The sequence below is a fragment of the Canis lupus genome, chromosome 9 (assembly GCF_048164855.1).
Source record: "Canis lupus baileyi chromosome 9, mCanLup2.hap1, whole genome shotgun sequence".
NCBI lineage: Eukaryota > Metazoa > Chordata > Mammalia > Carnivora > Canidae > Canis > Canis lupus.
The window spans coordinates 64,778,288-64,803,563 of NC_132846.1; the positions used below are offsets into that span (position 1 = coordinate 64,778,288).

General features: G+C 45.8%; 1 protein-coding gene across 2 annotated transcripts; it reads right to left on the reverse strand.

The window, feature by feature from the left end:
- Positions 1 to 339: 339 nt before the first annotated feature.
- On the reverse strand, positions 340 to 24,995 carry LOC140640424 (corticosteroid-binding globulin-like). 2 transcript variants are annotated; one of them, XM_072839790.1, is made up of 5 exons: positions 24,788 to 24,995; positions 11,760 to 12,388; positions 5,274 to 5,544; positions 2,225 to 2,372; positions 340 to 902 (listed from the first exon to the last, which is right to left on the reverse strand). In XM_072839790.1, the coding sequence occupies exons 2-5, from the start codon at positions 12,367 to 12,369 to the stop codon at positions 717 to 719; spliced, it is 1,215 nt and encodes a 404-aa protein (XP_072695891.1). In that variant the 5' UTR covers positions 12,370 to 12,388; positions 24,788 to 24,995; the 3' UTR covers positions 340 to 716. The 2 variants fall into 2 exon arrangements, with proteins under 2 accessions (XP_072695891.1, XP_072695892.1); XM_072839791.1 differs by lacking the exon at positions 24,788 to 24,995 and adding an exon at positions 18,144 to 18,261.
- Between the last annotated feature and the right edge of the window lie 281 nt (positions 24,996 to 25,276).

The window sequence follows — 25,276 nt, forward strand, 5'->3', positions numbered from 1 at the left end:
CGGGCTCCCTGCATGGAGCCTGCTTCTCCCTCAGCCTGTGTCTCTGCCTCTCTCTGTGTGTCTCTCATGAATAAATAAATAAAATAATAATAAAAAAGAGAATCATCTTGTTTCAGCCTGAAGAGCTACTTAAAATTTTTCTTATAGTAGGATGGTGACAAACTTTCTCAGCTTTGGTTTGTCTGGAAAAAAAACACGTTTTTTTGCCTTTGTGTTTGAAGGATTGCTTTGTTTCCTTCTTTTTCTTTTTTGAAGATGTTACATCATTCTCCCCCAGCACATCAGAGATGTCTTTCTGTTGGGCCTTGCGTGATTTCTCCTTTTAAATTAGAAGATTAATTTTAATTAAAAGATTTAATTAATTAAAATATTAAAGAATAATCTCAGACTTCGCAAAAATTTACAAAAGCAATTGTGTTTCTGTTACACCCTTCACCCGGCTTCCACACATTACACACCCACAGCACAAGGATCAAGACCAGGAAATTCTATCCCCTTGCGATATCGCATTTCTATCATTCCGAGTTTGCCAACTGCCCCACTCCATCCGCACCTGCCAGCGGTTGCAGTGATGGTTATTTATTTGGACAGAAGAACCTGGAGAAGACGGTGCGGGGGCGGGGGGGGGGCACTGCTGCTCCTCAGAGCATTTCTGTGGGGTCCCTGGTGCACAGGCTCGGCTGGGGCTGCGGCTTCCCGGGGTGGGGGGTGCACCCTTAGGTCGGATTCACAACCTTTCCCAGGAAAAGGCTGCTCCATGTGAAGTGGTCGAAGATCATGACAATGAAGGGCCGGTTGAAGTGGAAGGCGAGAGGCTCAGACTTCACGTTTGGCATGACCCCGGCGGGGCCAGCTGCCTCCAAGCCCTTCTCGTGGAGTTGCAGCACAGCCTTATGGACCACCTGGTGGAGGCCGAAGGTGAGGTCGGAGGTGAGGGCTGAGCACCTGCTGCGTGTGGGACCTTGCCACCCTCCCACCCTCGCCTTCACGGGGGGCAGAGCCGAAGCTCAGGGAGGGTCACTTGCTGGCTCCATGTCTAAGTGGCAGCCCTGGGACTAGGGCCAAGGCCTGTCCACCTCCAGAACCAGGTCACACCTAGGAAGTGGGCGGACGGGGCCCACCACGGGGAGACCGGGGGTCTCAGGGTGCTAACTGGACGTCAGCATCCACACCAGGCACTCCTAACTGGGTCCCGGGGGGAGGGTGAGCTTGGCTCCTTTTGCACCCTGCTAGCCAAATGGGAGGGACCCCTTTAGGCAGAGCGCCCGCACCTGCTCAGAACCGAGTGGGGCTGTGGAGCAGCCTCTCGCTGTGACCACAATTAGGAGCAGTTCTGAGACCAGCTCTGCAAACCCTGGAGGAGCTTGCGTCAAAGGCCTTCCGTGGATCAGAACTGGCTGATTATCACTGTCCTATGGGGGGGGGGGCACCCTCCTTGACTGTACAGTGAGGAGCCACAGGCTCTAAGAAGCTCCATAAGCAGGTGCAGGAAGAAGCCGAGCTGGGATGGGGAGCCCTGCAGTTTGTCTTGGGAAATGAGGCTTTGAGTCAAATAGACCCTAAGCTGAACGTCAGGGTGTCACTTACTACCTGTGTGGCCGGGGCGAGTGGTCTACCTTTGCCAAGCCAGAGGCTCCTCCTTGAAGAAGTTATGCTCCCCTTATGAGGAGGCGGCTGTTTGCCTCAATCCTTCGCATACCATGTGTTTTATTGAGCATGTACTGTGTGCACCGCGATGGTCCATGTCTGTGCGCTCGCGGGAAGGGCTGCTGCCACGATGGCTTTCTCCTGTCCCCTCTCTTGTTTTGTCACCCACATGACCATGAGAACCCGCGAGGGCAGGGCCATGTCTCAGTATTGGAGGAATACCCAGTGCCTCGCAGTGTGGGGTGCAGAGTGGGTGTCAATAAACGTTTGCTGAGTGACTGAGTGACCGACAGAGCATGAAGCTAAAGACTGAAGGTAAAGAATGTAGTGGGTAGACGGTGTGATATGACTTCATTCTGACATTTCCCATGTTCCTGGATCCTTTCTGGTGGGGGCCACACACGGTCCTGCCATGACCACTCTGTTTTCCACGCTGCACGCTCTGTATGACCTGACACAATGGGTAAATGGGCTTAGAGACCTATTCATGAGTGAGCTCCATGTTGCTTATTATTATGCATAATAAGGGCGGGGGAGATGAGAGGGGAAAGGATGGGCTCTACTGACCGACACTTACCTTTGACAACTTCGGCTGGGCCTCTCGGGTCATGCCGGAGAAATCTGCCCCATTGTCCAGCAAGTCTGCAATGCCCATGTCCCTCAGGATGGCCCTGAGGTCGTAGGCTCCAGAGAGGGACACCTTTGGGATGTACAGGTTTACCTGGCTGCTCGGGGGTAAGCAGACAGGGTTAGATTTTCCTGGGTCTGGGCCTAGCCAGCCGACTTCTGTTACCCCTGTGATCCCTCCAGACCCTGCCTCACAGCCGGACACCATGATCTTTGGGGAAAAGGGGAAAGGACAGAACGAGAGGCAGGATTTACCTCTCTCTACATCACTCAGGCAGCTTCCTCTCGGGGCCTCTTTCATTGAGCAGATTCCACTGTGGTCTAGCTGGACCACTGGACATTGAAGAAAAGCAATCCTACAGAAACCCCTGGGGTACCCCAGGCACCCCCCGGGCAGAAGCAGAGGAGTGGAGGGAACTCCCGCTGGGAACAGGGTCCTGGCCCCAGCCTTGCCACGAATGCTGTGTGGCTTTAACCAAGTTCTGTCCCTCTCTGTGCTCATCCTCATTTACACAGCAAGGCAACGCAGGGCAACAAGGGCACTTCTCAAAAAAACAAAAAACAAAAAACAAAAAAAAAAACAAAAAAACAAGGGCACTTCTCCTCTAGATGGAGAAGAGCAAATGGCAGTTGGGGATCCTGGCCGATACCAAACACCAGCTGGGTTCCTTTAGCTTCTGTATCACAGTCTAATGCACACATGCACACTCAGCCCTGGGAAGTTGGGACCAGTATCCTCAATGTCCAGACAGAGAGAACTCAAGAGGAGCTGAGGGATTCCCCCAAAGTCACACCACTGGGAAGCAGCAGAATTGTGAAGAGGCCACAGACCCTTTGCTTCAAAGCTCCATTGCCTTGTGGGAAAAGGTAGAGGGAGGGAGGGAGGGAGGGAGGAGGGAGAGGGAAGGAGGGAGGAGACAGAGAGAATGAGGGAGGGAGGGGGAGGAGGTAGGGAGTAGGGAGGGAGGGCGCCCACCAGCTCTGTGTGAGGGCAAGGAGACTTCCATAGGAGGTGAGCTAGCTGGACCCTGAGGGATGACACTTCAGGGCGGGGAGGAAGGAGGTGATCCCAGGAGGGGTGAGGCGGGAGGAGGGGTGACAGACCGGAGGTGAGGAGCACAGGGTCTGCCTTCTGGGGCTAGGAGAGCGTCATTTGGATAGAGTATTCATCTCCAATCATATATGACGCCTAAAGGTACAAGAATCTGCCTTGGATGGATTATTTTTTAAATCTAGATGAAAATGGCATGTGTTATTGATGTTTTTTAAGCTAAAGTGTTTTAGTGAAAATATCATTTTTGGTGTAAAAAGAAAAGATGATCCTTGTCATTTACAACAGAATAGGAGCCCGAGAGGCACATAATTACCCCCCTGGCAGCACTGTTCTGGAATCACAGGCTCCCTTGGAAGGGCAGGGGTGTAGGGGGGACGGGGCAGTTGCAGTGGTGAGGAGCCAGCCAGGGATCCCTCACGTGGCCTAAACTAGGCCCACGTGCACGCCTCCCCACCCGACCCCCACCCCCATGCTCAAGGTTAGGTGCGGTGGCTCCAGGACTCTAACGACACCGCTGGGTCCCCACGTGGCTGTGGCCAGTTTCTAGGAAACACGGAGCTGACCGCTCAGCTCGACCCTGCAGGGGTGAAGTCCAACTCCTGGCTCCTCCCTGCAGGGGTGAGGTCCAACTCGCAGGCGCCTCGGCCTCTACTCATGGAATTGGACCAACCTCTCCAGAAGCTCCAGCTGAGCAGCAATCTGAGGCTGCCACTCAAAATAAAAATAACTGGAAACCGTAAAACACAAAACCTGCATGTGTATTAAAGTAGAAGAGCTTCTTTCTAGATTTTTTTTGCCTGCAAAACTCTTGGATGACGAATTGCATTCAAGTAGAACTTGCCTCGTTCTTGGCAGCTGCTGCCCGGCCCTGCTGGTGCTCTGGGTGCAGCCTCCCGTGTTTGGTTTGTGCCCTCTCCTCCTCCGTGGGCGCTCGTGGCCAGGCCTCCCCACCTTCCTCCCGCATCACACTTCCTCTCCTGCTCTGACACAGCTGACGTCACTGCACACCATCAGCTCCACCAGAATCTGGTTTTCTGCTCTGGAGTGGAATATAGTCCGCTCGGGAGGCCTTCCTGAGCCACTGCACATCCAGATGCCCGCTTCTCCTCCTGTGTCCTCTCCGCCCTTTGGGTCTCCACCACCACAGCCACCACCAGGTCCCACCCTGATGGCACTGCTCTGATTGCTTGGGCACAAGCAATCTCACAAGAGTGAGGATCACGTTCACGAACACCTGGCCCCTCCTCCAAGGAGTGGGCTGGGGCTGTGCACATGCTCTACCATAATTTCAATCGCTGTCTGGCTCAGGGGTGCCTGGGGGCAATGGGTTCAATCACTCATTCATTCATCATTCATGCCAGGACTCCCTGCGTGTGTGCTCGGAACCTGCCCTTGGTGTGGGCTTGAGGTTGGGCATTCACGGGCTGGTTCTCCTCCCGACCACCAGCCCCTCTGCATTTACACTCCTCGCTCCCTTTCTTTTACTCATTTATTACCTACTTATGCCTTTCCTTTCTTACGTATTTACTGATGGATTGATAGATTGAAGAAGGGCTACCCCCTGAGTGACTTGAGAATCATTCATAGGCTTTGTGCTCTTTCCGTCATGGACGTGACTGCCATTTCGTTAGATTTTGGCCTCTGCCGGGAGTCCTACCGATCCAGGTAAGCAAGATAATAAAAAAACAGATAAGCGAGGGGCTGGGGGGTTGGGGAACTCAATTTAAGCCAATGATGCAAAAATGTGATAACGCAGAGGGGTCTCTTAGCCTTCCAGGAAAGGGGGACCTCCCCTTGTGGATGCCCCAAAGCATCTCAGTGACAATGGACAGGCGGGTAAACCGAGGTGACCTCTTGGTCAGAGAGCTTCTGCCCTTGGGGACCCTCAGAAGAAAACATATGAGCCCTGCAGGGTGAGTCGGCGGGGACAAGGAGAAGGACTTACCTCCTGGTAAAGGACTCAGACCACCTCTGAATGGTGTCCCTGCTCAGCGCGGCGATGACTGTGTCCATCTTCCCCTCCTCTGGGAGGATGAAGAAGACGGTCCCGTTGCCCATATACTCCAGCTGGACCAGCTGGCAGGGGAGCACCTGGTCGTTAAGGTGCTTGATGGTGCTCGACTGGAACATCATGGGCACTCTCACCACGGTGGTCTCGTTCACGTAGAAGTCCTCCTCCCTGGTGCTTTCCGGGTCAAAGGGGTGTTCCCAGGTGCCTGGAGAGGAAGGAGTGGGTGGCAGGAGACAGGCCCGTGAGAGCCCCAGGAGAATGCGGTTTGGGTGGTGGCAGAGTGCTAAGCAGGTGTCACGGTGGCTGCTCCCTGCGAGGTCCCCACCAGAGTGGCTAGGATTTCCTTGAAAGTTGTGAGATGCCCAGAACTTTAAAGTCACCTCTGTCCTCCATTCTCTGAAATGGATTGAGGATTAATTCTGTGTCTGAGCCTCTAAAAATGGAAGAAGGGCGACAAAGGAGAATGCTGGCCCTTAGATTTGGGGGTACGATTCAATAAACCAGACTTTGCCTCTCCCTTCCCCCGCAACTGCCTGGAGTGGATCCTGGGCAGGAAGGCCCTGGACGAAAATGGTGCCAAATGGAGCTTGGGCTGCAGATTCAAGGTCGGGGTGGGAGAGGTTTGGAGAAACAGACCACGCATTTCATGCCCACGCCTTGACGTCTGGCCGCAGAAGCCCAGCTGCCCGATGGGTTGTGTCCCCTCTCCCGAGGGAGGCTCTTGACCTCCCGTGGGGCCCCAGGGGCCACACTACATTTCCTGGAGGCAAAGTCAGGGTGAGAAGACGCCTTCAAGGTCACAGCCTCCTCCCCACAGCTGGGCTTGAATCCCTCTACTGTGTTCTGGGGTGGCATCACACAGCCTCTTTGTCTGCCTCGTGATGGGGAGCTCACTACCTTCACAGACTAGACTTTCGGCTACTGGTCAGCTCTAATGGGAGAAAAATTGCTCCTTAGAGCCAAAGCCTGCCTGATTGCGAGGCCCATCTGCTGAGCCTCTTCGGCCCCTCTGGGTTTATTCCAAGCAACTGTGAGTCCTCTGGTGATAGGACTCTGAATATTTAAAGACATGAGTTGACCTCACCAGGGCCTTTGGTGCTCCAGGTTTAACACCTCAGCTCTGGAGGTGAGTGAGAACCATGTGTCCAGGGGCTCTTGGCTGTTTTGACCTCAGAGCCCTTGGCAGCTGTTTCCCAACTGATGCTGGTTGAGGGGGGCTGGTGCAGAGCTCCAGGCAGACCCTTCTCCATCACACTGCCTGGGATTTAGGGACCCCAGGGTCAGAACTCTTATTCTGAGCCCGCCTCAATCCCCTTAAGGGCCGCTAAGGGAGGCAGTAGGGAGAGGCAGGAGGATGGAGGATGGAGGGAAAGGCTGTGGATGCAGAACCTGGAGGCCCAGGAGCTGTGTCTGCCCCGTTCCTGATCACTGATGTGATGTCATAGTCTGGCTGCCTCACAGCAGGTGAGAGAATTTGAAGGTTCTCAAACCATCCTCCAGAGGTCTGGGATCTCCTAGGCTGAAGGCTGGTGGTCAGTTGTGGCTAACTTGTCCAATTCACAGCAAAAAAAAAAGAAGAGTATTTTTCAGTGTTAAGTTTTTCATCCTTAAAAATTTGCTGTTTGCTTTTTGCTGAGTATTCCTTTTCTAGAAGAAAGTGTACCATATCTGGTTTGGCACAAAACAAAATGCAGGATGGGGCCTAACCTCTCCTTTAAGTGATTTCTTCTTGAAAATTCGCCTTCGCCCAGGAGAACTCATGGTAGGGAAGCTTAAGAATTTATGGAGGCAAATTGGAGACAGCAAGGATGATTCCTGTGGAAAATCTTTCAATTGTATTTTTCATGTTCTCCAAAAAAAAAAAAAAAAAAAAGTCAAGATAGTTCACTAAGTAAGGAAGGAACATGCCAGGGATGCTTTACATGTCTGAGGCTGAGTGATGATAGCTATGTCACTCCTTATTGCTATTTGCTTTGCTGGCTTGCTGGAAACATGGTAGGGGATCCCCAGCTTAAGGACAGGCCTGCCAGTTAGTTTTTCTGCGTCCTAGAAAATCCGTGTACAGCAAAGCAGCACAGAGCCTGGTTGGCGGCTGGTCCTGCCTCCAGAAGTCCAAAGCCTCTCTGATTTTCTTACTGGGAGCGATCATTTCCTATCAACTCAGCCCTAGTGTAGTCATGAGAATGCTGGCAACCTGTGAGAGGAAAGCCCTGTGCCAAATGACACCACAAATGATGTGCTGGCACTTGGTCCACAAACCCCCTCTCAGGCTCAGGAGTACCTTCCCTTCGTACCTGGGTTTACTGTCCTTCTCTATGCCAGAATCTCTATGAAGACACTATGGAGCTCCTTCCCCATCCCATGCATTGTGCAAAAGCACTGGGATCTTGAAAGAGACAAGGATATTGTGCATGAGCACATAGTCTGTGGGAGAGATGACGTGTGGAATTTGTGGAAGCACCCAGGAACATTTCTGGGCACACATTCCCAGGCTCCTTGACCCTCCCATGGTCAAGGGTAAAGAATGTTGCCTTTTGTATGGAAATATAAAAGACCCTGAGTACTCAAAGCAATTTTGAGAAAGAGCAAAGCTAGAGGCATCATGCTTCTGATTTCAAACTACATTATAAAGCTATAGTAATCAAAAGGGTATGGTACTCACATGAAAGCAGACACAGAAACCAATGGAGCAGCATTGAAAGCCAAGAGATAAACCTTGCACATACAGTCAACTTATATTTGACAAGGGAGCCAAGACTACTCAATGGGGAAAAAAATAGTCTCTTCAATAAACAGTGTTAGGAAAACTGGATACTCATGCAGAAGAATAAAATTGGACCATATCTTACCTGACTTGCAAATGTTAGCTCAAAATGGATTTAAGACTTAAACACAAGTTGTGAAACCACAAAGCTCCTAGAAGCAAACGTAGGGAAAAAGAAGCTCCTCAACATTGGTTTTGGTGTTGAGTTTTTGGATGTGACTCCAAAAGCAACAAAAGAAGATATAAATAAGAGGGACTACATCAAATCAAAAGCTTCTGCACAGGAAAAGACACAATCAACAAAATGAAAGGCACCCCACAGAATGGGAGAAAATATTTGCAGACTGTCTACTGGATAAAGGGTTAAGGAACTCATGTAACTCAATAGCAAAAAATCCCAAATAATTGAATTAAAAATGGGCTGAGAACTTGCATAGACATTTTCTTTTTCCAAATAAGACATGCAAATGGCCAACAGGTACATGAAAAGGTGCTCAACATCACTAGTCATCAGGGAAATAAAATCAAAACCACAATGATTTATCACTTCACACCTATGCACATGGCTCGTATCAAAAAGTAGAGAGATAACAAGGGTTGGTGAGGATGTGGAGAGAAGGGAACCCTCCTGCAGTGTTGGTAGGAATGTAAACTGGTGCAGCCAACTGTACTTGGAAAATACTGTGGAGGTTCTTAAAAAAATTAAACATAGAAATTCCATATGATCTAACAATCCCGCTCATTGGAACATATCAGAAGGAAATGCACACACAGTTTCATAGAGACATCTGTTCTCCTCTGTCCATCACAGCCTTATGAACAATATTCAAGATGTGGAAGTAACCCAAATGTCCACTGATACATGATGGATAAAGAAAACATGGTGTGTGAGTACACACACATACACACACACAGTGGAATATTATTAAGCCACAAACAAGAAGGGAAACCTGCCATTTGTGTTGATATGGATGAACCTTGAAGGTATTATTGTAAGTGAAATGACCCAGGCAGAGAAAGACAAATACTGAGTGATCTCACTTATAAGTAGAATGTGAACTCTGGAACTCGTAAAAACAGAGTAGAATGATGGTTTGTCAGGGGCAGGAGGTTGGGAGAAATAGGTGAAGTGGTCAAAGTTATAAAGTTCTGGTTATAAGATGAACTAGTTCTGGGGATCTAACGTAGGTGTGGGAACTACAGTCAACAACACTGTATCATATCCTCAAAGTCGCTGAGAGCACATCTGATGGATTCTCACCACACACACACACACACACACACACAAAGGTAACTATGGGAGGGGGTGCATATGTTAACTCCAAATGATTTTGGTAATCATTGTGCAATTATGCATATATCAAATCATCACATTGTACATCTTAAACTTATGCAGTGTTATAAGACTATTATGTCTTAGTGAAGGTGAAGGAAAAAAAATGATGCCTTTGTCTTGTCAGCTTCACACCCTCCAAGGTCAGCATCATGCCTGCCTCCGCCAGATGGGTTCCCAGACTTGTGCAGAGGTTGGAGGATGGAAGGAGGGGGGCCTACCAGGATGGTAAGTCTGACAGGTAACAAATAGCTGCAGGGTACTGCTGGCTCATGGGAGGCCTCTTTTAAGAGAAGCCACCATGTTTGTAGTAATTTGTTACAGCAGCCATAGGGAACTAATTCAGGCTTCCATGAGGACAGTCATGATTAAGGACCTGGAAGAAATTTGGTGTGGTGGAAGCTGGGGAGAAAAGGAGGGTGTGTAGAGATTCTTTCTGGAGACTGTGCTCTGGATGAGCTTAAATGCTGTTGAGAGATACACGTTAAATGTGGTCATTACATTTTTTTTTCCCCTTTCACATTCATTTCTTTGAATATGACTATTTAATTGAAACCAAACCACGTTGGTCCAGGGTTACAAAGTCTAACAAGATGATTGTTAAGATGAGGTGTGGGAAGACTGTAGGGGGTATGGATGAGAACCCAGGATTTGACTGAGGGAATCAGGGAAGCTTCATGGATGAGGTAACTTTAAGGCCAAGACTTGAAGACTGGGAAGAAGTTTTAGGAATAGACTAGTTGAGGGAGGGCTCAGGCGACAGAGTAAAGGTTTTGTGGCAGCAGAATGGCCCTCCGAATATGCCCATTTCCTAACTCGTGGAAGCTTTGACTATGTTATGTTACATGGCAATAAGACACTGAGGTTCCTAATCAAATGATCTGGAGATGAGGAGATTATTCTGGATTATCCACATGGGCCCAGTATCATCATAAGGGTCTCCTTAAAAGTGAAAGAGGAGGGGCAGGGTCAGAGGAGAGGTCATGGGGATATGATTACTGGCTTCAAGAGGAAAGGGGCCACATGTCAAGGAACACAGGTGGCTTCCAGAAGCTGGGGAAGGCAAGGAACAGGTTCCCCCTTAGAGCCTCCAGAAGGAACACACCCTGCCAACACTTTAACTTTATCCCAACGTGACCCATTTTTGGATTTCTAACCTCCGTAATTGTAAGATAAGCCACCATGTTTGTAGTAATTTGTTACAGCAACCATAGGGAACTAACTCAGGCTTCCATGAGGACAGTCATGCTCAAGGACCTGGAAGAAATTTGGTGTGGTTCCACACTATGCATGTGTGTGTGTGTGTGTGTGTGTGTGTGTGTGCGCGCGCGCACTGTGTGTTGGGAACTGGAGGAGAGAAAGTGTTGAGACACGAGGCTGGAGAGGACAGAGAAGCAGATGACTCTAGGCCAGGGTTTCTCAGCCTTGGGATGATAGCCATTCTGGAGCAGATATCATTGTGGGGTGCTGTCCAGCTCCCTAGGAGGTTTGGCAGCCTCCCTGGCCTCTACTTACTAGGTGTCAGGAACACACCCCACCTCACCCTCAATCGTGACAACGTCAAGTATCTGTAGACATTGCCAAGCGTCTCTGAGGCTAGAAGGGGGGGACGATCACCCTGGGTTGAGAACCAGTGCTATAGACTAAGGGGTGTAGATTTTCTTCTCAAGGACAATGTATCCCCAAATTGTCTGATCATAAAAATGATTGGGGGAGGGGCCTTGTTAAAAATACAAATTCTAGGACTTGCTTGCAGGAGCTTTGCCTCAGTAGTTATGGCATGGGCTCTGGAATCTTTAATTTTAACAAGTTGAAATGGTAATTCTATGAACAAGAACTTTGGAAAACCCTACTCCAAATTGGTGAGGAAGGGCTGGAGTTTGGAACTTGGTCAGAGCTGGTTGTGAGCGCTGGGGAAGTGTGTGGCATAGGGGCAATCTAGGGGAGTTCCTGGGGGGGGCAGGAGCTGTGTCTGTCTGGGTGGGCTGTGTCTGTCTGCTTCTATGCTGGGCTTCCAGCCCCTGACTGACTCACAGCCAGAACTCAGCCAATATTTGTAGACCATGAGGCAGTCAGTCTATTCATGATTACATAGTTGAGCTTCAAATGAACCTACATGAGCTTGGGCAAGTTGGTCAATTCTTTTGGGTGTCACTTTGATCACATGTAAGAGGATATAGTCTACCTTCCAAATAGGATTATGGTAAAGATGGAGATTCACAGATGAAAACATGCTTTGTAAAATCAAAGGCTTTGCCCAAGAATGCACCCTGGGTTTTGATGACTCTTATTATTCTTGGCAATGAGATGGGTAGAAGGGTACCTTTGAAGAAGATGTAGTTGACCAGGATGACCATGGCTGAACTATCCAGCTTCGATAACAAGTCTACAATTTTCCCTTGTGTCTTATTTTTGATGTACTCATTGATTTGTCTGCTGGCTCCAGTCCCATCCTGGAAATCTGTAGCCCAGGCCTCCAAATCATAGTAGTGCTTGGTGTCTGCAGAGAATGGCTCCAGGAGCTCCAGGCTGCGGTCAAGGAACAAGGCATTACCCATAGTCATTTCCAACATGGTGTCTGACTTCTCGAGGAGGTGGCGGAGGTGCCGAAAGCCCTGGTGGATCTCAGCTTCAGACATCTTGGTGAGGTTGAAGCCCAAGCCCTGGAGAAGCTGGACCCGGGTATAGCCACAGGCACCCAGAGACAGCATAGCTAAGGCCATGGAGATGCTCACAGGGGAGATAAAAACATTCTTGTCAGGAGATGAAGCCACTAGATGCCTATACAGGTTAAAGGCAAAGTCAACATTCTTTGGAGCCAAGTCCCGGTGAGAGCTACTTGTGCTCACGTCAGTGTCTGGGTCCTTCGCCTGGACAGTCAAGAGGTCACTGGTAGACAGCCAGAGGAAATAGGTGCACAGAGCAAGCAGCATTGTCCAGGATGATCAGGCCCTGGAAAATCAGGAATGCTCATTAGGTAATGTAGGGCCTCTGAGGCAGTGGGGGCATGGTGAAATGGTAGGCAAAAGACCCTATGGAGGATCTTATTCAAGTCTCAGTTCCTTCCTCCACATTGGCTATGTGACCTGGGACAAGTCAGGACCCTGGACCTCAAATTCCTCATCTGAAAGTATGATTATACTGCTATGATTTATCAGGTACCTCCCAGATGCCCAACACCGACTTATGTGTTTTGCCTATATTTTCTCATCTAATCCTCATCAATAGGCTAATAAAGTAGGTATTATTATTATGAATTGAGGTAGGCAGAAATGGAGACCCAGAAAGGTTATATATGCAACAAATTGAAATATTCAAAGGACTGAAAGAAAAAAGAAACCTGTCAACCAAGAATCCTGGATCAGGCAAAACCATCCTTAAAAAATGAGGGAGAAATCTAGACATTTCCATATAAACAAAAGCTGCGGGAGTTCATTACCACTAAACTCACCCTACAAGAGATGCTAAAGGGAGTCCTTCTGGCTGAAATGAAAAGGACACTAGAGAGTAAATACAGTCTATAGGAAGAAATAAAAATCCCTGGTAAAGGTAAACACATGAACAATTAGAAAAAGTCATATTATTGTAATTTTGCCTGGTAACTCCACTTTTAATTTTTGATATATTTAAAAGACTAATCCATGAAAAGCAATTATTTGTCTATGTTTTTGGATACACAATGAATAAAGATGCAATTTGTGACTTAAATAACTAAAAGGAAGTGTATGTGGATGGAGCTACATAGGAGAGGGGCTTTTGTGTGCTATTGAAGTTAAGCTGGCATAAATTCAAATTAGAGTGTTATAGCTTTAGGATGTTAAATATAATTTCTGTGATACCCAGAAAGAAAATAGCTATAGAGTGTTCATAAAAGGAAGTGAGAAGGGAATTAAGATGTTTCACTACAAAAAAAAAAAAAAATAGACTAAACCTAAAAGAAGATAGTAATGCAGGAAATGAGGGACAAAAAATCTGTAAGAGAACAAATAGGAAATGGTAGAAGCTCTTCTTTATCAGCAATTACTAAATGTAAATTAATAATTACTAAATGTAAATGAATAAAATTCCCCAATCAAAGGACAGAGATCAGCAGAATGGATTTATTTTTTATTTATTTATTTATTTATTTATTTATTTATTTATTTATTTATTTTTAAAGATTTATTTGTATTTATTTTTGATAGACATAGAGAGAGAGAGATAGAGAAGCAGAGACACAGACAGAGGGAGAAGCAGGCTCCATGCCGGGAGCCTGACAAGAGACTCGATCCTGGAACTCCAGGATCGCACCCTGGGCCAAAGGCAGGCGCGAAACTGCCGAGCCACCCAGGGATCCCCAGCAGAATGGATTTAAAAAGTGATCCAACTATATACTGACTATAGAAGACACATTCTAGATCCAAAGACATAAATATGAAAGTGGAAAGATGGAAAAAGATATTCCAATTAAATAGTCACCGAAAGAGAATGGGGTAGCAGAAGGAAACAATAAAGATTAAAGCAGAGACATATAAAATAGAGAATAGGAAGACTAGAAATATCAATAAAACCAAAATCTACCTAATCATTATAGTATAATATAGTATGATGATATACAATATAATATGGTCTTCAAAAAGATGAACAAAATTTACAAACTTTTAGCTAAATTGAGTAAGAAAAAAAGAAAAGTCTCAAACTACTAAAACCAGAAATGAAAATGGGGACTAAAACTAACAATTCTACAAAAATTAAAAGAATTATAAGGGAGGCACCTGGGTGGCTCAGTCAGTTAAATGCCCAACTCTTGATTTTGGCTTAGGTCATGATCTCAGGGTTCCTGGATCAAGCCCAGCACCGGGCTCTGTGCTCAGCAGGGGGTCTGCTTGAGATTCTCTCTTTCTCTTCCTCTGCCCCTCCCCCCAACTCTATCTCTAAAGTAAAAATAAATAAACTCTAAAAAGAGGATTATAAGAGAGTATTATGGAAAAAATTACATACCAACAAACTGGATAGCCTAGATAACATGAAAAAAACATTCTGGAATCACAAAACATACCAAGACTGAATCACAAGAAATGGAAAATCTGAATAGATCTATACACAGTAAAAAAAAAAAAAAAGAATCATTAATTGAAAATCCACTAACAAAGAAAGCCCTGGACCATATGGCCTCACTGTTGAACTCCACCAAATGTTTAAAGAATTCACATGAATCCCCCTTCCAAAAAGATCAAAGTGGAGAGAACACTTCCTAACTTGTTCATTGCCCTGATAGCAAAATCAGAGAAAGAGCATATAAGCAAAGAAAAGTACAGATGAATATTGCTTATGAACATTGATGCAAAAATTCTCAACAAAATACTATCAAATAGAATTCATCAGCATATTAAAGGGATGATTATACAACATGACCAAATGGGATTTGTTTCTGGAATACAAGGATGGTTCTACATACAAAACTCAACCAATGTGCTATACTACATTAACAGGATGAAGAAAAAAAGAAGATGATCATCTCATTTGATGCAGAAAAAGCATTTGGCATAATTCAACACATCCTTCCAAGATAAAAACACTCAACAAACTAAGGGTAAAAGGAAACTACTTCAATATAATAAAAAAAATATGTGAAAAGCCCATAGCTAATGTAACAGTGAAAGATTGAAAGCTTTCATCTAAGATTCAGAACAGGGCAGGATGCTTACTTTTGCCTCTTGCTTAACACAGCACTGGAAGTTCTAGCCAGAGAGAGTAGGCAGAAAAAAGAAATAAAAGGCATCCAAACTGGACAGGAAGGAATAAAATGATCTCTCTTCATAGGCAACCTGATCAGCATCACAGCAACATGTAGAAAACCCTAAAGTTTCCACAAAAACCCTGCAAGAGCTAAGAAATGAATTCAGAAAAGTAGCGGGCTACAAAATCAGCACACACATACAAATCAGTTCTGTTTTCATATACCAACAATTGAACAAACTGTAAAAGGAAATTTACAAAGCAATTCCATTTACAATAGCACCGAAAAGAATAAAATACTTAGGAGTTAACTTAGCAGGTACAAGGCTTGTGCTCTAAAAACTACAAAACATTGCTGAAAGAAATTAAGAGATTAGTACATGGACAGGCATGCTGTGTTCATGCATTGGAATACTTAAGATGTCAGTGTCACCCTAAGAAATCTACTAATTCGATGCAGTCGAAATCCCAATGAAGCATTTTGCAGAAATAGGAAAATCCACTCTAGAACTCATACAGAATCTCAAGGGACCCTGAATTTCCAAAATAGTCTCGAGAAAGAAGAATAGAGTTGGAGATCTCACACTTCCTGATTTTTAAATTCAATATAAAACTACAATAACCAAAACAGGGTGGTACTGGCATGAAGGCAGATATGGGGACCAATGGAATAGAATGGAGATCCCAGAAATAAACCCTTGTATATATGGTCAAATGATTTTTGACGATGGTGCTAAGACTATTCAGTGGGAGAAAAAAAATAGTCTTTTCAACAAATGATGGGAAACTGGATTATCCACATGCACAAGAATGAAGCTAGACCTTTACCTTACATCACATGCAAAAATGAACCCAAAGTGGATCAAAGACCTAAATGTAAGGACGAAATAAAACTCAGAAGAAAACATAGAGGGAAAGCTTTATGACAGTAGATTTAGTGATGATTTCTTGGAACACAACACTAAAGTTATGAGCAACAAAAGGAAAATTAGACACATTGGACTCTTTAAAATTAAAAACTCTTGTTCACTAAAGGACACTATCAACAGAGCGGCAACCCACAAAATGGGAGACAATATTTGCAAAGTCCATATCTGATAACGGATTAACATCCAGAATATGTAAAACTCAAGTCCAAAAGATTGATCATTTTAATCATTTTTAAGTGTATAGTCAGTGGCATTAAGTACATTCCCATTGACATGAAGCCACCACCACCATCCATCTCCAGAACTTCATCATCTCAACCAGAAGTCTACCCATTAAACACTAACTCCAGGAGGGGTTGGTCCTCACTAATGTGGCCTATGGGGTCTGCATGACTCCATGCCTGGTGACAGCCCCACCTCAGCCTCTAATTTGGCCCCTTGAGGGCTGAGGCACAGCACTGCCAGGTGTGTTGAGGTTTCTTCCAGCACACACCAGATTATCATCCCACTGCCAAGGTCAGGGAAGGGCAGGTCATCTCAGTTCCTTGCTTATGGAGCTTGGCTCTGACCCGGGAGCTAGGGACAAAGATGGACATGCCCCCATCCTGTCCCTGTGACTCCACTCTGTAGGGCCATCCCTTCCCTGCCTTGCCCTGCTCACTGCCTTGTGTCCTTGGAGACACAGGTCCCAGCTCTCCTCCAACAGCCCTGCTCTCTGTGCTTCCCTGTGGCGGTCCCTCTTCCCCCCGTCACACTGCAGTGAGATTTCTGCTAGCCCTGTCCCCTTCACAGCTGTCTGGAGCCCTTTTGGGCAAGGACCTGGTCCAGCGTGCAGCCCCAAGCCGGGTGCAATTGCCCCATTACGAGTTCTGCTTTCCCCTCCTCTTCCTGCTGTCTCTGGGATTTCGTGTCTCATCCCCTTTTGTGTCAACCCCCCAAGGTAAGGATGAAAACTCCATCCAGCTCCCAAGATTGTCATGAACATCAGGCACGGTGGTTATGAGTACTTTCCTATGTGGCCTCGCTCAGCGGGTCATCCTGGGCCCACTTTACAGATGAGAAGACTGGGGCCCAGGGAGGTAGAGGGTAACCTGTTGAGAGCTGAGATTCTAAGCCCTGCAGCCTGGCCTCAGGGCCTGTGCCATGCCGTTCTACCGTTCTCTAGAGAAAGCAAAGCAACAAGAGTCAAGCAGATCTCCACAAAGTACCCAGCAAAATTACAATGCAAAATATTGATATTCTTCATGAGTTTCACTTATGTCCTCTTGTCTCTCATTTTTGAAATGAGGCTCCAAGTAAATGTCCACTGGGTTCTTTCTTTTCTTTTCTTTTTTAAAGATTTTATTTATTTATTCATGAGAGACACAGAGAGAGAGGTTAGAGACACAGACAGAGGGAGAAGCAGGCTCCATGCAGGGAGCCCGATGTGGGACTCGATCCCGGGACTCCAGGATCATGCCCTGGGCTGAAGGCAGGCACTCACCCGCTGAGCCACCCAGGGATCCCTTGTGTTCTTTATTTTCACGAACACCCCTAGGGGCCGGGTAGAGTCTTGGGCCTTCTGCACTTAAGCCTCAGGACATGTGGTGTGATGCAAGGCATCCTGTTCCATCTGCAGTATCCTTGCCCCAGGTGGACCAGTGAGGAGCAGGCGTGTGCGAGGCTGAGGCACGCACAGTCCACTGTGCCAGTGGGCACACTGTCCCTGCCTGCACCCCCCAGCAGGGGTGCTGCCCTGCGGCCATCCCGCCCAGCTGTCAGTCTCGCTTGTGTTACTTGGCTGGGCTTTGGAGCATCAGTGGAGCAACGGATGGGAATGGCTCTTAGCTCAGTGCCAACCCCTGCAAGGCTGCAGGCCGGGGAGAATCAAACCCCCAGGGGTGACCCGCGGACTGTGAGACCCTCTGCATGTCACTGCTCATACACCCGGCCTCAGGTCACTGCTGGCTGCCCTACTGCTCAGTGCCCATTAACAAAATCAAATGAGCAAGAGGTACATGGCTTCATTCTGGCAGCCGGGCAGCAGCAGGAGGGATGGACAGTGTCCAGGTGCTACTCACGGTCTGCAGAGGGCTCAGGCTGCAACCGCTGGCTCGCCCGGCTGTCCTGGGTCCTAGTATGTGTACAGTAGGCCTGCGGGGCACCACCGCTAAATCTTGTTTGCCGGCTTCCCTGCTGGTTAATGGTTAGAGGGGGGCCAGTGGCCTTCACCATTTGGTGGTCCCCTCCCCCCAGACATTAACCAATGGGAGTCTTTTCCAGGACATTTGAGCAAACACAGCAATGCTGCAAGTTAACTTTCCTCTGCGTTCAGTTCCCTGAAGTTGTATTTTTAATATCAAAATGAGCCTGAAGTTGCGTCACTGCTTGTGGTTGCCTGGCGGCAGTTGGCACGGAAGCCACAGGTGCCCTTAACTGGCCCAGTGGCACAGACACCTGTGAAGAACCCGGTGCTAAGCGTGGGCTGGGGATGAGTCTAGCGAGGTCCTGCCTCCAGTGGGACCTCCTTCTGGTAGGAAAGAGACACGGAAGAAAAGCAACCAAGTGCTTCCCACGGATTATCTCATCTAATCTTCCAACGACATTACAAAGTAGATACTGTTATTATCACTTCTGTGTAGATAAGAAAACTGAGGCACACGGAGCTCAAGTGAGAGCTTCCCTTGAGATTCAAATCCAAGACCGTTCTACTCGAAAGTCTAGCACCTTCCCTCTTTCTGCATTTTTATTAGTTGTCTTGATTGGAAGTGGCAGACAACAAACTTTTTTAAAGCGAAAAAGAATATATATTGGGTCTCATGGAGGAGATTTCTGAAGGGTGGGGAGGGCTTCAGGCTTGGCTGGATCCAGGGGTTCCAAGTTGGGTGCCATGTCGCTCTCTTTTTAAAAAAACTTCTTTTTAAGCTCTTTATTCGGCTTTCCTGCTTTAGCCATATAGGTGGAGACAAAGGTGGCCACTGCAGCTCCAGGTTATTTGGTTCTGACTGGTTATGTGATATCAGAAGGAGAGAAACTCACTTTTTCTCCTTGTTCATATCAGTCTCCCAAAGGACTCCGGGCAGGATGGCTCATCACAGGCCTGATCACAGCATGCAGAATATGGCCTCGCGTGAATGCCCAGGGTCCTGTGCCCTCTGCTGGTTGATGACATTATTACTTCCTTCCAGGGATGAGGGGCGCTGTTTCCAGGAATAAAGAGAAGTTCCATCCAGAGCTGGTGTAGAGTTTTGGGGGCACTTCAGTTTTATCAGTCCTTATCAATCTTTTGAAGTTTTTTTTATTTATTGAGCCGATTTTGGAATTTATAACTAGAAATTTATTATTTTTAAATCTCTGCCATAACAGTATTTTTTTTGGTTTCTATATTTTATTTACGTATTTTCTCTCTCTCTTCTTTTTTCCCCTTGGTGAGTCTTATTAGGGAGATCTGTCCAGTTAATTAATCTTTTCAAAGGGTTAGCTTTTAGTTTTTAGTTTTATTAATCCTTACTGGTTTTTTTAAAATCTATTTTTTAAATGGATTTCTTCATTTATTTTTATTTTTTTACCATCCTTTCAAATTTCTTGTTTTTTAATATGTTCTTTTTCTATTTTCTTGAGTTAAATGGTTACCTAGCTTTCCTACTTTTTAACATTTCCAGTCTCCCTATAAATGTATTTAAAATTAAGTCTTCATCTAATTTTTGATGCCCCTCAAGTTTTTGATATTGACTGTTATCATTGTCATGTTCTGGTGTGTTTCTTAATACTCTTTATGGTTTTATTTTTAACGCCAGGGTAACTTAGCAATAAGTCATTTAGTGTATTTAGAACCTTAGGCTACTCTTTTGTCATTTACTTTTTAAAAAAGGATTGTTTATTTATTTGAGAGAGAGAGAGAGAGAGAGAGAGAGAATGGGGAAGAGGCAGAGGAGAGGGAGAAGCAGACCCCCTACCCTGTGCAGAGGGCCCGATGCAGGACTTGATCCCAGGGCCCCGAGATCATGACCTGAGCCGAAGGCAGATGCCTAACCAACTGAGCCACTCAGGCGCCCCTCTTGTTATTTACTTTTATTTCATTATGGGCAAAATTATTACCTACAAGGCATACCTAATAGATGTGGTTGGTTTGGTCCCAGACCACCACAATAAAGTGCATATCACAATTAGACGAGTCAAGTAAAGGTTTTGGCTTCCCAGTGTATACGAAAGTTATGTTTATACCTCACTACAGTCTATTAACTGTCCGACAGCATTATGTCTAAAACAATGTATATACCTTAATTAAAAAGTACTTTACTGCTAAAAAATGCTGAACATCATCTGAGCTTTCTGCAGGTCATACTCACTGATCAGATATGACCCTACAAAATATAATAATAGTGAAAATGTTTGAAATATTGTGAGAATGACCAAAATGTGACACTGAGACATGAAATGAGAAAATGTTTTTAGGAAAATGGTGCCAACAGACTTGCTTGATTCAGGATTGCCAGAAACCTTCAATTTGAAAAAACACAGTATCTGTGAAGCATGTAAAGTGAAGCACAATAAAACGAGTTATGTCCATATATGATATGCAACATGTGGAACTTATTTATGATGTTTTGCAATCATATATGCTTTATCTTTATAAATGCTTGATGTTTTCTTAAAAAATAATGGGTAGTATCTGTTCAGTATGCATAAATGTGTATACATACATGTATATGTATAATTGCTTGAGCTTATTCTTTTTTTTAAGATTTTTATTTTATTTATTCACGAGAGACACACACACACAGAAGCAGAGACACAGGCAGAGGGAGAAGCAGGCTCCATGCAGGGAGCCCGATGTGGGACTCAATCCTGGATCTCCAGGATCACACCCTGGGCTGAAGACAGCACTAAACCGCTGAGCCACCAGGGCTGCCCAAGCTTATTTTTTTATTTATCATCTATGCTGATTCTCTACTTGCTTGACCTTTTGGTTTCTCAGTGGGGAATGTTATCTCCTATCACAATTATTCATTCATTTATCTCTGTCAGTTGTTGGCTGATGTACTTTGAGGCTGTTAAAGCAGAAGTTTTGATAATTATATCCTCTTTATTGCTTATTTTTTGCTTATCTTTGTTTCTCATGACACATTTTGCCTTAAATTCTATTTTGTCTATGAGGATTGCTTTCCTAAGTTTGTTTTGGTTCACACTTGTCTGTTATATTCCATCCTTTCATTTCCAAGCTGTGCTTTTTTTTTTTTTAAAGATTTTATTTATTCATGAGAAACACAGAGAGAGAGGCAGATGGAGAACCTGGCTCCCTGCAGGGAACCTGATGTGGGACTTGATCCCCGAACCCTGGGATCATGACCTGAGCCAAAGGCAGAAGCTCAACCACTGAGCCACCCAGGTGCCCCTGTGCTTTCTTGTTTTAAAAATGTCTCACTTATATAACATTTGGTTGAATTTATTTTTATGAACCAAAAATGAGAGTCTCTGTCTTTCAATTGGCAAAAATCACCTATTTACATTTATTTTTAATTATTGTTGTATCAGCACTGACATACGATTTTATTTCATATATTCCATTTACTATCTATTTTTTTCTTTTTGTGTCTCTTATTTATTTGCCTGGAAGAGATTGAATTTTCTCCTATTGGTTCAAAAGATATTTATTCTATTTTTGGTATTATGGTGGTTGCCCTTTACTGAAAAACCTTCAGCGGAGGCCTTTAGCCATCATGAGGACAGGGACAAGCCACTCCTGCCATGCTTTGCCTGAATTCCTGTCCTTAGAATACAAGAGCACGATAAACTGTTGTTTAAGCTATTAAAATTTTAGATAATTTATTATTAGACTATAGTACCTAGAATAGATTTAGATACCTGGGAGTGGATGAGGTGCTGCATAACAAAGAGAATGAGGTAGTAGTTGTGGGGCAGCTGAGTTGGAAAGGTCTTATAATGACAGTTAGTGGACACCTGTGACCCTTTTGGAGGTTGTTGTTAAGAGCTTAATGAAAAGTAGAGTCCAGGCTATGGGAAGGAGGAAGAGCATTCTTACTCCGTGGAGTCAGAAAGTTTAGCAACGCTGTCACCTGCGGTAACATGAATGTGGAAAGTGGAACAAATGAGCTAGTAGATGATGAGATTTCCAGGTGAACTGTGGGAGGTATGGTCTGGTTTATACTTTCTACTTGGAATAAAACATGGGAGAGCCAGATAAGCTTAAACATTTTTGTTAAATATACAAGAGCTGGAAACTACTGGGTTAAAAGATAATCTAGTTTCTCCCTCTTAGCTAAGGGTATTGTCTTTTGAGAAGTACCCTGTTTAAGTAAGATTGGGGAGAAGTGACTGTTTCTGTCAGATTATTGTTTTCTTATTGATTGGTAGGAGTGCCGGGGAGAGAGATAAATATATTGCGAAAAAGCTTCTCTAAGTTTGTGGCCTGACTTTTTGCTATCTGTATGGAATCTTCCGTGAACATAGTGCATAGTTCCAGTGGGGCCCAATCCTTCTGTTTATTCTGCAGTCAGGGCTGCTTAAATCCTGCTTAAGAAATCTTTGCCTCTCCTGATGTTGTGAAACCTATATTCTTATATTTTCTTTTTAGAAGCATTTATTTCTTTATTTATCACATTTAGATCTGCAGTCCATCTAGATCTGGCTTGTGTACATGGTGTGAAGTGGGGGTCAAATTAGTCTTTTCCCATATGTATGTGCCATTTAATGACTTCAGGGGTTGTGTTCTTTAAAAGTGTCAGTGTCATAAAAGACAAAAATGTGTTACCACTCGGAGGAGATCAAAGAGGCATGGCATCTGTAATGGTGTGATTTCAGAGGAGGAGGCAGTGATTCTGGGAGGTCTTCAGCAAGAAGCTTCTCCCCAGGGTTTGAGGTGACCCCTGAAAAACCAGCAAGTCATCCCTGATGGCTACGTCAATGCATCCTCCTTAACTGTGGGAATGTATGCTATAAAGGGCATTATTGGGACAGTTGACAAGACTGGAATATGAACGGTACATGAGAGGAAAGGGTTGTAGCATGGCTGACTTTCCTGAAGTTGAGAGCTTTACTGAAAAAGAATACCCCAAATTCTTAGAAAATAAACATGGAAGTATTTAAGAGTCAAAGGTTATGTGTATAAAATGGATTCTGAAAGAATTCTGAAAATACATATACATGTATATACACATGGTTAAGGCTGGATGCATCCGTGAGCCTAGCGCAGCAGTGAGCGTGTGGTTAGGCCTCACTCAGGACAGCCAGAGCTAAAATTGTTGTTATTTTATCTCCTTAGTGACTGGCACCTACCAAGGACTGGCTATTATTAGCCTGACTGTCTTTAACCATGAACATGAGGACCTTAATGTGGGGGACTAATTTTCTACATGAACGTTTCTCTTAAGTACTTTTGAGTCAGATGTTCATTTGTTAGTTTCATGTTCCCTGAACCGCTGGTCTGTGTGCCAGACCATGGCTCAAGACCTTCGGGTGAGTGAGATCCATTCCCTCCATACCAGGGGGCCCTGTTCAGCATTGATGCATCTGAGTCTCATTCAGGAAAGGTCTGCTGGTCTTTTAGGGTTCACCTCAAATCCTGGGAGGAGCTTCTAGCTGGAGTCCTCTAAGAGTAACCAACACCCTCGAGTGAAATCACTCCATAGCTTGGGTTCCTCTTGCCCAACTCTGCCAACCATAGAAGGTGGGACTGGCAGGGTTGCTTAGGGCCTTCTAACTTCTGTAAATTTGTGGATAAGGCAGTGCTGCCTGAAGTCCCGTCTGGTGTGGGACAGGTCAGGTCAAGCCAGGGACCTGTGGTGATTAGAATCACCAGGTGGGAGTCTTGGCTGGCCTTTGCTGAGCCCTGGCTGGCTGTTTACCCAAGGAATCATGAGCCATGTTGGCATCCTACTGTGCCTATGTGTTGGCATTCCAACATGGCACAGTAGGATGCCAACCTGTACTGATGGCCAGTGTGGGGTGGGATGGGCTAAATCTTGAGCTTTGCAGACTAACCTGAGATGGCCCTTGCTGGTTCCAGAGCCTGCCTTTTAGTTGTGGTAGGTCAGGGGAACTGCTTGACCCCCTTTCTTGCAGCCTTGCTGGCCCACATTGCTGAGGCTACCTGTTCCACCTGTATGCTCAGCCTTCGGGCTTTTCCTGGACTAAGCAGGACTTTAACTCTCTCTGGGGCTGTCTTCTCCTGGACAGGCAGGAAATCAGCCCAGGGAAGCCATCAATTCACCGGTAAGTTTCCCGTTTATTTCCCTCTAGACTTCCTACCTGCCAGTTCCTGCTCTGCTCTGGTTTCATAACCATGTGTAAAACACTGAGCATAGGGTCCAGTGCCCAGTGAGGACAGCAGTCAGCATTTATCAAGTCCTCACTGGTGCTGGCTCTGGTGTTTTATGAGTATTCATCTATTCGATCCTCACAAGAACCCACAGGGTATTATTATCATGTAGGATAGTACAGTAGTCAAGAGCACGGATCTGGGTTCAAATCCATACCCCAGCTTTGTTATGTTGGGTACCTTACATAAGCTCTCTATACCTGAGCTGAGGAACAGAAATCCTAATATCTAGAATCTATTAGGTTGTTGTAAAGAATGCCTGCAGTAATATGTGGAGAGAGCCCAGAACAGTGCCTGATGTACTCCAAGGCATAGGAATACTAGTGATGATTGATATTCTCATTTGCCAGATTGGGTGACTGGCAAGAGACAGGTTGGAGGGCTTACCTGAAGTCACGCCAGTACGTAGAGGAGTCAGAATTTGAACCCAGGTGCCTTAGCCAAAGTCCTCACCACAGAGTTCAGCTACCTCCAGCTTCATGCATTCCTTCTCTACCCGGTCCCACAGCAGAGCAGGGGTTATGGGCACTCCAGTCTAGATCTGTAGGAATTCTGCAGGGCAGATTCCTAAGCCCAGGAGGTTGGCGCATGGTGTGGGGTGGTGATGGGAACGCCCTCTGGCGGTCCACGTATGGCATACTTGGCAGTGGCTTGAAAGAGTCCCAGGAACAGGGGATGCAGTGGGCCAGTTCTGCACGTCCTTTGCAGGGGCCTGGGGCACAGTCCCAGCCTGCCTCTTGCTCTGTCCCCAACTTATTCTGTGACCTTGAACAGGTTGCCTGACTTCTTCGAGGCTCTGTTTCCTAAGCTTCTGTCTTCCCTGAAGTCAGAGAAGGCAGGAGGCTAGAATTGAAACAGTACAAGGAACTGCCAGGG